Below are 11,821 nucleotides of genomic sequence, written 5' to 3' on the forward strand. Positions count from 1 at the left end.
GAGCTACAGCTGCTGGTCTGTGCCAGAGCCATAGCATCGCGGGATCTGAGCGATGTCTGCAACCACAGCTCACAGCAACGCTGGATCCCCAACCCACTGAGCAAGGCCAAGGATCAAACCCGCATCCTCATGGATGCTAGTTGAATTTGTTTCTGCTGCCACCACAATGGCAACTCCCAGGAATAAATGTATTTTTTAATGTTTTATATAAACTCAAAATGTACTTTATATCAAGACTGATGGAGGGAATATATTGTTTTCTTATAAAGAGTTGTCAACATTTAGGAGTTCCCGTCGTGGCGCAGTGGTTAACGAATCTGACTAGGAACCATGAGGTTGCGGGTTCGGTCCCTGGCCTTGCTCAGTGGGTTGACGATCTGGCGTTGCCGTGAGCTGTGGTGTAAGTTGCAGACACGCCTCGGATCCCGCATTGCTGTGGCTCTGGCGTAGGCCGGTGGCTGCAGCTCCGATTGGACCCCTAGCCTGGGAACCTCCATATGCCGCAGGAGCGGCCCAAGAAATAGCAACAACAACAACAACAACAACAAAAAAAAGAGTTGTCAGCATTTAAACATTTTTTTGTTTCTGGTTGGATATATGCTCTTTTACAGTAGTGTAAGTACTGTGTTTTCCATCAGCTAGCATTTATTGTACAGTACTTCAGCAGCTTACATTAATTATTAGATGCTGAAATTCCTAAGAACACAAAATTTAACACTTGCAAGTAGCTTTGATAACATTGAAATATATCTTTTGACCATCATTTTTCTTTTACACCATCTAACATGCTACATATTTTACTTTTTATTTTTCTGTCTCCTTGACTAGATGAAAGTTTCAGGAGGGCAGGAATTTCTGGTAGTTTTGTTCACTGCTCTATTTTGTATAGCACATTGTAGGTGCTCAGTAAATATATATATATTTTTTATGTCGATAAATATTTGTTGAATTATTGAATATCCAGAGTACTTTCAAAGTAAATGTAAAAAAGTTATAGTTTAATATAATTTAAACGGAGCTGCCTGTTTCCCTGATATGTTACATTGTTGTACCATTTCATATCATTTACCAAGCATTTGTACACCTAGAACTATAGGCCTGTTGTGATAAATAGCATTATGATTTCTATTTTATAGACGAGGAAGTTGATTTTAAAAAGTACATAGCTGGAGTTCCCGTCGTGGCGCAGTGGTTAACGAATCTGACTAGGAACCATGAGGTTGCAGGTTCAATCCCTGGCTTTGCTCAGTGGGTTAAGGATCCAGCATTGCTGTGGTATAGGTCACAGATGTGGCTTGGATCCTGCGTTGCTGTGGCTCTGGCGTAGGCCGGTGGCTACAGCTCCAATTGGACCCCTAGCCTGGGAACCTCCATATGCTGAGGGTTTGGCCCTAGAAAAGACAAAAATACACATGAAAAAAAAAAAAAGTACGTAGCTGATTGGCCTGAGATTACCAAAAAATTGTAGCTCACATGAGAGTAGCTCTTTCATCTTCTTATTCTTAGTTCAAGATTCTTTGTCCCACCCTAGATGGGTTAGCTCTGCTTTGTTAAGAAGAAAATATTTCACAGTCACAGTACTCTTCATTGGTGGTTTTCAGTTTATATCACAGTAATAAAGCTAGCTTAACCATTTTTTACTTTTTCTGATTTAGGAAATGTTTGTTTACATTTTTATGTATTATGAATTTGTCTATATCTTTATGTGTCTGTGGAGTTGGACCACAGATCTTTATTTTGATCTGTTAATTGCTAAAATGAAGAAGGAAAATAGAGACTCAGTACTTTCTCTCTTTGTTTAAGGAAGATTATATTAAAAGAGGCTTATCCATTTCAACAAGAGAGGGGAGTTCCTGTTGTAGCTCAGAGGTAACAAACCTGACTAGTGTCCATGAGGACAGGGTTCAGTCCCTAGCCCCGTACAGTGGGCTAACTATCCAGCATTGCCGTGAGCTGTGTTGTAGGTTGAAGATGCAGCTCGGATCCCAAGTGGCTGTGGCTGTGGTGTAGACCAGCAGCTGCAGCTCTCATTGGACCCCTAGCCTGGGAACTTCCATATCCTGCATGTGCGGCCCTAAAAATAAAAAAAAAACAAAAAACAAAAGACTATATTTTAACAAGAGAGGAAGTAATAATTTATGCAATAAAAAGGGATCAGTATATTTGATAATCTGATAAAATACTATTTTTAAAACATTCTTAAATCTCTGAATTTTGTTGCTGGTTTAGTAGTACTTTCAACTATTGCTGTATGTATGCTACAGCTACATAGATTTTTTTTCTATTTCAGAGCAATTGTGTGGTTACAAAACCGACGTGAGGCCACTGTAGAAAGAACAAGGACCACAAGTAGTGTAAGACGAGATGATCCTGGAGAGTTTCGAGTTGGTCGCCTCAAGCATGAAAGAGTGAAAGTTCCACGTGGTGAATCACTGATGGAGTGGGCTGAGAATGTCATGCAGATACATGCAGATCGGAAATCAGTTCTTGAGGTATGTTTTCTTTTAGTGTGCACAAATGACAATTAGAGAAGCAGGCTGTGTCTTCTACTGCATAAAAACTGCATTAGATAGAAGTATAGAGGGGTTTCTCTGCCCTCTGTCCAAATGCCTTCTCCTTTGGCAGGACATCTATCAACTCACCTCCTCAGGGGTCAGGACCACGTGTCTTAATGAGCAGTAGAGAATATCTTCACTCTTGAAGTGGGAAAGAACTGGGTCTATTTGAAGGCCACCACTCATCAAGCCTCAACCAAATAATAGTACTTACAAAGAATTCTTTTTGATACTCCAGATTTAACCTTTATATTAAGCTGTGCTACTAGATGTCTGCCTTTTTGGAGCACACATGTGGGAATATTGTTTCACTTAAATTGTACTTGGTATTATATCATGAGTCTGTATTGAGATGCTGTCACAAATGGCAGTATGAAATTCAGTGTATTTACTATAGAGATGTTATTGTGGGCATTGTTTTTTTTGGGGGGGGGCATTGTTGATTATATCCTATATATGTGTTATTCCTTATATATGAGAAAAACGTCTTCTGGCACAGTTGTCAACCAGCTGGTTTATTTTTTGGATCATATACTTTCATAACAAATATGATAACATCTCTAGAAAATTTATAAGGCTTAGGGCTTTCACTTTAAAATTTTTTGGCCTTCATCTTACTTTTCCTACCCATATATTTCTGTAACCTAAATAATCCTCTATTATTATTATTATTTCTTCCATGCACTGTATGTTTTTGTAAGCTGCCTCAAATAATTTTTGGAATACATGGAATATGGATAAAAACCTTTGAAGTGATTGCCTAAAGTCAGCAATAGGTAGAAGATGGAGTTCCCATCGTGGCTCAGTGGTTAATGAATCTGACTAGGAACCATGAAGTTGTGGGTTTGATCCCTGGCTTTGCTCAGTGGGTTAAGGATCCGGCGTTGCTGTGAGCTGTGGCGTAGGTTGCAGACGCAGCTCGAATCTGGCATTGCTGTGGCTCTGGTGTAGGCAGGCCGGCTACAGTTCTGATTAGACCCCTAGCCTGGGAACCTCCATATGCTGTGGGTGTGACCCTAGAACAGACAAAAAAATAAATAGGTAGAAGAGTGTAGGATTTGGTGTCATGTAGACACACACACACACACACACACAGATCTCTATACCATCATTTCCTCAAGCAAATGATGTAACCTCTTTATATGAAATTTGGTTCCTTTGGTGTGAAAAGGAGATAAGTATTTTATAGGGTCGTGAGAACTAAATTGATGTATCAACATTGTTTTACCATGGTGTTTAAATATGGAATTGTGTACAGCAAATCAAATATCTCTTCTTAGAAAAACTAGATTAAAACTTCTATGTGGCTTGTACTGCTGCTATTTTTTTTTTTTTAAAGGTATATTACAGTAGGAGTGGATTTGGGGAAGCATGGGATCTTTTGAAAAAAAAAATATTTTTAAGCTTACTTTCCCTCAATTTATTTGTTCATGTTTAGGTTGAATTTTTAGGAGAAGAAGGAACTGGCTTGGGTCCCACATTAGAGTTTTATGCTCTGGTGGCAGCAGAATTCCAGAGAACTGACTTAGGAGCTTGGCTTTGTGATGATAATTTTCCAGATGATGAATCTCGTCATGTAAGATTTATTTTCCATTTTGTGATTTGATTTGCAGTTCTGCTTTTAGAAAGTTAAAAATAGGGAGCTCCCATCGTGGCTCAGTGGTTAACGAATTGGACTAGGAACCATGAGGTTTTGGCTTCTATCCCTGGTCTTGCTCAGTGGGTTAAGGATCCAGTGTTGCCGTGAGCTGTGGTGTAGGTTGCAGACTTGGCTAGGATCTGGGGTTGCTGTGGCTGTGACATAGGCCGGCAGCTGCAGCTCCCATTGGACCCCTAGCCTGGAACCTCCATGTGCCGTGGGCATGGCCCTAGAAAAGACAAAGACAAAAAAAGAAAGTTAAAAATAGGTTATGCTTTCAGAATGTAAGCATATGACTCTACTTTCATTATTGATTAATACTGATATTGTTGTTATTTTTGGGCACAGCGTGCAGTGGCTTCATGTGGGATCTCAGTTCCCAGAACAGGGATTGAACCTGGGCCGCAGCAGTGAAAGCCCTGAATCCTAATCACTAGACCACCAGGGAACTCCCTTATTAAAATGTTTTTAAAGGATAAAATTTAGTCAGGGAAACCTATTTTATAAAATGTATTTATAGATATTTCTGTATAGGTAAATTAAGATGTTTAATTGTTTATGAATCTTTTAATTTTATTTATACTTCTCCCTCTAAAAAATTAGGTTGATCTTGGAGGTGGATTGAAACCTCCTGGGTACTATGTGCAACGATCATGTGGATTGTTTACAGCTCCATTTCCACAAGATAGTGATGAGCTTGAAAGGATCACAAAACTCTTTCATTTCCTTGGAATTTTCTTGGCCAAATGCATTCAAGACAATAGACTTGTGGACTTACCTATTTCTAAACCTTTCTTTAAACTCATGTGTATGGGTGACATTAAAAGCAATATGAGCAAACTGATTTATGAGTCACGAGGTGATAGAGACTTACACTGTACTGAAAGTCAGTCTGAAGCCTCTACAGAAGAAGGACATGATTCACTCTCAGTAGGAAGCTTTGAAGAGGATTCAAAATCAGAGTTTATTCTAGATCCCCCCAAACCAAAACCCCCAGCTTGGTTTAATGGAATTTTAACTTGGGAAGACTTTGAACTAGTAAACCCCCACCGAGCCAGATTTCTGAAAGAAATTAAAGAGCTTGCTATCAAGAGGCGCCAGATTTTAAGCAACAAAGGTCTTTCTGAAGATGAGAAGAACACAAAATTACAAGAACTAGTGCTGAAGAATCCATCAGGTTCTGGGCCTCCACTTAGCATAGAGGACTTAGGGTAAGCTTTATGTAAATACATTATCCAGCCTAAGTTGTGAAGCTTTTGTTCCTTCGCTCTAATTTGTAATATATGAATATACAATGTCTGTTAAGAACAATAACATGCTACAGGAAATGCTGATTTTTGATTTGTTAATATTATAAACATAGTACCAGAATATAGTTTATTAATCATCAGGTATCTGAAAGATTATCTGATTTACCAAATGTGATAAGTGTATGTATCTTGTGTAAAAAGTCCAAGGCTAATAATATTTTGACAAACGCATTTATTTTTTAATTTTTTAAAATTTTATTTTCCCAATAGATTATTTTTTTTCCTACTGTACAGAATGGTGACCCAGTTACACATACATGCATACATTCTTTTTTCTCACATTATCATGCTCCATCATAAGTGACTAGACATAGTTATTTTGACATTTATTAGATAATGTATGTAGACTACTTGGAGAAGCTCAGAATAGTTTGCTTTGTATGTAAGCCTTATCCCCAGAGACAGCATTAACTAAATTCAGATGCTGCAGATCTTTTGATATAATTCTGTTAATTTATATACATGTCATTATTATACCCTGGCTATGTTTAGCGGTGATTTTGGATTGACTACAGTGCTTTGCTTTCTTTCTTTCCCTTCTTCATCCCTTGATGATAATATTGAAAAGTTATATTTGATAAGTTGTTATATATTCCAGGTTTGATTTGAGATGATAGTAACAACAGAGCATGAATAATTTTAAAGCAATAGTTTCTTTTTGCAAAAAAAAGCCAAAAAACCTTATAAATATGTTGCCACCATAATTAATTGCAAAAATCTTTAGTTCATTATTTTTGTGCCCTAAGGAGGAAATAAAACGTAGAAAAGTGAGGTTTCTTGCAGTCTTTGCAAAACTAGGTTTGGTAACCAAACGGTTTTTGTACATAGGCTTTTACATTTATCAAGACCCCATACTTAACATCTAAGCTGGTATAGTGATTTTGTTATTGTTGGGGATAGGGGAGGGGTTTATGGTTTTGACAGCAATGTTTTAAAAATTAAACACCCATAGCTGAATATTAATCTAATTCCTTTTTTGTCCTCCCAGTTTAAATTTCCAGTTTTGTCCTTCCTCAAGAATATATGGTTTTACAGCTGTGGATCTCAAGCCAAGTGGTGAAGATGAGGTACAAATTTTGCTTTTGTTGTATTTCTGAGTTCAGGAACATGCTCTTAATGGGCCAGTTGTATTAGGTACTACTGAAATATTTCTAGATATTAGTAATAATGTTGGCAAATTTTTCTTTTCAGATGGTAACAATGGATAATGCAGAAGAATATGTGGATTTGATGTTTGACTTTTGTATGCATACAGGTATTCAGAAACAGATGGAAGCCTTTAGAGGTAATTTTTAAGGCTCTTTGGCTTAATTCCTCTCCTTTTACTTTGAGACAGTTGAGATTAAGGTACTGCTATAGTTAAATATTACTAATCTCTAGATTTTGTCTTTGCAATAGTTAGGTGCTGCAGAGTACCCAGAATAGCTTGAAACATTCTCAAGCTGTAGCATACTCTCAGCTTGCTCCTCTTGAGTAATGAGGGACCCACTTGTGGCTTCCATTTGCTCATTTGTAAGTGGATGTAAGTTTGCATATTTTCCACATAACATGATGGGGATGAATCAAACCATGTTAGAACCTAATTCAGGTGAAGATTGAGATCAAATACACTGTTTTTTTGTTTTTGTTTTTCTTTTATGGCTTCATCCATGGCATATGTAAGTTACCAGGCCATGGGTTGAATCCAGGCTGCAATTGCAGCAATGCAGGATCTTGTACCTCACTTTGCCAGGCTGGGGATTGAACCCGTGCCTCCACAGCAACCTGAGCCACTGCATTCAGATTCTTAACCTCCATGCCACAGCAGGAACTCTAGACTGTTTATCATTTATTAGTTTTAAAAATGAGAACACAGCTTTGACTGGCTTATATGATACAAAGGATCTATTGGGAAATTATTAGAATTTGGCTACTGACCATAGTATCTTAATATTCTCTCTCTGTGTACATTAGTGATACTAAGCAAAGATTTTATCTTGTCCATTTAATTGAATATTTTGATTTGAAATTATAACTTAGAAACCGAATTATGTGTTTTGTCTTTTTTGTTTGTTTGCTGTGTGTAATGTAGATGGATTTAATAAAGTTTTTCCAATGGAGAAATTAAGTTCCTTCAGCCATGAAGAAGTCCAAATGATTCTTTGTGGAAACCAGTCGCCATCCTGGGCAGCAGAGGATATAATTAATTATACTGAACCTAAGTTGGGTTATACACGTGATAGGTATGTGTTAGTTATTTTCTAAGATCAACAAAATTTTTTAAGTCCCAAAATCAAATGGCAGGTAAATGACTCAGTGAATTATATTCATAAAATGAGAAAGCAGTTAAGTCTTATCATTACCAAAATGCATATTCATTGATAAGGATGAGTTCACACAAAAAGTCAACTTGAATCTCCACTGATGTTAAGATTCCTTTTCTCACTGTGTTTTAACTGTTCATTATTTTAAAAATTGGGTCAACTGTTGAGGGAGAGGGACGGACTGGGAGTTTGGGATTAGTAGATGCAAACTATTACATTTAGAATGGATAAACAACAAGGTCCTACTGTATAGCATGGGAAACCATATCCACACTTCCCAGATAGACCATAATGGAAAAGAATATAAAAAAGAATGTGTACATATATATGTGTGTGTATAACTGAGTCACTTTGCTATATAACAGAAATTGATATGACATTGTGAATCAACTATAATAAAAAAAGTTTTTTTGGAGTTCCTGCTGTTGCATGGGTTGGATCCAGCAGAGCGGGTTAAAGGATCCAGTATTGTCACAGCTGCAGCATGAGTTCAATCCCTGGCCTGGGAACTTCCATATACCTCAGGTGTGGCCATTGAGAAAAATTGGGGGAAGGCGGAGGGTTCCTGTAGTGGCTGAGCAGGTTAAGAACCCAACTAGTATCCATGAGGATTCGGGTTCGATCCGTGGTCCCACCCAGTGGGTTAAGGATCCAGCATTGCCGCAAGCTGCAGCATAGGTCACAGATGTGGAATGAATCTTGCATTGCTGTGGCTGTGGCTTAGGTCCAATGCCACCCCTAGCTTGGGAACTTCCATATGCTGCAGATACCACCCTAAAAAAAAGAAAAAGAAAAAATTTTATTTTACTTTTTTTTTTTTTTTGCTTTTTAAGGCCAAAACTGCAACATATAGAAGTTCCCAGGCCAGGGGTCAAATTGGAGCTGCAGCTGGCCTACACCACAGCCACAGCAATGCAGGATCTGAGCCACTTCTATGACCTACACCTACAAAAAATTGAGTCAATTGTAAACCCTAAGTCTTTATTGCTTTATGCAGAAATTCCAGGGCCGGGGATCAAAACCACACCATAGCAGTGACAACACTGGATCCTTAACCTGTTGAGCCACCAGGGAATTCCTTTATTGCTTTTATATTAACTTTTATTTTCAGATAATTTCAAACTTACAGAAAAGTTGAAGAATAAAGAATAACTGTATATCCTTCACCCAGATTCCCCACATTTAACATTTTGCTATATTCCTTTTACATTATCTCTATTTACACACACACATTTATTTATACATACTTTTTTTCTGATCCATTTGAGGATGTGTTCCATATATGATGTACCTTTACTCTGTCATACATAGTGTACATTCCAGAGAATATATTCTCCCACGTATCCACACCAGCAAATTTGTGATTCTATACTCTTAGCAAATCTGCAGTCCATATTCCAGCTTTGTTGATGATTCCAATGTCTTTAATAGCATTCACTTCACTCTCATTCTTGCCATATCAGGAAATTGTATTTAGTTGTAATGCTTTTAATCTGAAACAGCTCCTCAGATGTTTTTTCTTTTATGCCACCGATTTTTTTTTTTTTTTTAAGGGCCACATCCAAGGCATATGGAGGTTCCCAGGCTAGGGGTCAAATCGGAGCTGTAGCCGCCAGCCTGTGCCACAGCCACAGCCATGCCAGATCTGAGCCACGTCTCTGACCTACACAACAACTCATGGCAACCCTATATCCTTAATCCACTGAGTGAGGCCAGGGATCGAACCTGATGGATACTAGTCAGTTTCCATTTCCACTGAGCCACAATGAGAACTCATTATGCTACTGATATTTTTTAAGACTGTAGGCCCCATGTTAAGTTTCCAAATTAATGTAAATGAGAATGTATTATTTTAAAGTTAAATGGTATTTTTTATATAGCTTTTTCTTTTTTTCTTTGTCTTTTCGCCTTTTCTAGGATTGCACCCGTGGCATATGGAGGTTCCCAGGCTAGCGGTCTAATTGGAGCTGCAGCTGCCAGCCTGCGCCAGAGCCACAGCAACACCAGATCCAAGTCACGTCTGCGACCTACACCATAGCTCATGGCAGCAGCACCGGATCCTTAACCCATTGAGCAAGGGCAGGGATTGAACCCGAAACCTCATGGTTCCTAGTCGGATTCATTAACCACTGCGCCACAATGGGAACTCCTAGCTTTTTCTTTTAAGTAAACTTTTTATTGACGTATAAGAGAGAAGTACACTAATTACATGTATAGCCAGGAGAATTTTCACCAAATGGACATACCTGTTTAGTTGGTACCTAAATAAAGTGAGAAACAATTCCAGAGTCCCTTTCCCCATCTTATTCTTTTCTAGTCATTAAATCACTATTCCCATTGGATAATTTTGTTTTGGAATAGTTAATGAAACTGTGCAGTATGTATTCTCTGAGGTCTGTTTTTCTTTTAACTTAATTTTATAATTTTAAAATCCATCCATGTTGTGGCATACAGTGGTAGTTTATTTTACTGTGACAAAAATGGATTATTTCATATCCTTATTGCTAGTTTAGCCATGAAATATGCATTTGTATCTTGAGCTTTTCTGATTTGCCAGCTTTGTTGCATATTTGCTTCCTATACTTCAGTGTTTCAGCTCTTAGCATTTGTAAGATAGTCTTTGAAGGATTTTTAACTAGTTTGTATCAGCCCAATTCATACTTAACCCAAGAGTCTCTAGACAGTGTTATTCTTCTGACATGTATTCGCTGTTTTGAGTAATTGTCAGCTTACAATGTAGTGGTAGTGTTTTCCATTTAAATCAGCTATCAAATCAATACACTATATTTTTCTTCTTTTAGCCCTGGTTTCCTGAGGTTCGTGAGGGTTTTATGTGGCATGTCTTCAGATGAGAGGAAAGCATTCCTGCAGTTTACCACTGGTTGTTCAACTCTACCCCCAGGTGGACTAGCTAACTTGCATCCGAGGCTTACAGTTGTACGCAAGGTACAAACTCTAGCTAATGAGAAATCCAAATGGAATTTAGTTACTTAAGGATTGAAAGAAATGTGTATTTAAAATCATTGTCTTCTGTTATTTTCACTTCTCTTTCTGTAGGTTGATGCTACTGATGCAAGCTACCCATCAGTGAATACATGTGTGCATTATCTAAAGTTGCCAGAATATTCTTCGGAGGAGATCATGAGAGAGCGCCTGCTAGCTGCCACAATGGAGAAGGGCTTTCATCTCAATTGAGCTTTGAAGTGCAATGGGAGACATCAGAGACTTTTAAAATACTAGTGAAGCCTCTTGTGTTTGTGTGCAGAGAAGTATATGATCCTCCATGTAATGACACTTGCCTTTGTTTCCACCATTAAGGCTTTAAGAACATGTGGAATAAGTTCGTTAGCTGCTAATGACAAACAAATCCTTTAACTACCCAGCCAGCAAGTATATAGCACAGAACACTGTGTGTTGCTACAAGGGCTCATGTGACTGGAATAAGGTGGTCCTACTTGACTGTTCCAAAGAGCAGCTTCTCAGATCTTCAGTGTTCACTGGTAAATTTCTAACAGTGTATTTGTGTAAAGTTTGTCATTTCATACTTCATACACTACAGTTGCCATCACTGATCCCTGTTTTGCTGGCTTTTAAGCTACTTGGTCAAAAATCCTGCTTCCTTAAAACATAGAGAGTTAATGAGCATCTCAAGCTTTTTCTTTTCCTTTTTAATGATGCCTGCACTATCAGAGTATATCTAGTGTTCTCTCTTTTGTTTGGCATATAATCATGCACAACCTTTTTATTTCTTTGAGGTGGGAGTATATTTTTCTTTCCTAAATGCCATCCTATAAAGATCAAATTCTTAAGTGTGTTTGTGCAGTTCAAAAATAAAGATATATTAAGGGGAAAAAAAAAACACTGGTCTGGATGCAAGGCACACTTAAAGCAAGTTTTACTTTGGGTTGTATTTTCTTTGTATATTATAAACATTTATTTAACTTGTTGCAGTTTGAAGTAAAAAAATTTCCAAAATGTATGCTCAACAATAATCATTAAAATGTTTGCAGCGTA

The 11,821-nt window shown here is 37.8% G+C and overlaps 1 protein-coding gene across 5 annotated transcripts in view; it reads left to right on the plus strand.

Moving 5' to 3' along the window:
- The window catches only part of HECTD1 (HECT domain E3 ubiquitin protein ligase 1), a 103,952-nt gene extending 92,131 nt beyond the window's left edge, over window positions 1–11,821 (plus strand). For all 5 annotated transcript variants that reach the window (XM_047794463.1, XM_047794467.1, XM_047794464.1 and 2 more), the window contains 8 exons: window positions 2,291–2,492; window positions 3,994–4,131; window positions 4,798–5,405; window positions 6,493–6,571; window positions 6,696–6,789; window positions 7,576–7,726; window positions 10,609–10,753; window positions 10,865–11,821. In XM_047794463.1, the coding sequence (XP_047650419.1) occupies window positions 2,291–2,492; window positions 3,994–4,131; window positions 4,798–5,405; window positions 6,493–6,571; window positions 6,696–6,789; window positions 7,576–7,726; window positions 10,609–10,753; window positions 10,865–11,002 (1,555 nt within the window). In that variant the 3' untranslated portion in view covers window positions 11,003–11,821. The remainder of the gene's footprint in view (window positions 1–2,290; window positions 2,493–3,993; window positions 4,132–4,797; window positions 5,406–6,492; window positions 6,572–6,695; window positions 6,790–7,575; window positions 7,727–10,608; window positions 10,754–10,864) is intronic.

The sequence above is a fragment of the Phacochoerus africanus genome, chromosome 9 (assembly GCF_016906955.1).
Source record: "Phacochoerus africanus isolate WHEZ1 chromosome 9, ROS_Pafr_v1, whole genome shotgun sequence".
In the NCBI taxonomy this organism is placed as follows: domain Eukaryota; kingdom Metazoa; phylum Chordata; class Mammalia; order Artiodactyla; family Suidae; genus Phacochoerus; species Phacochoerus africanus.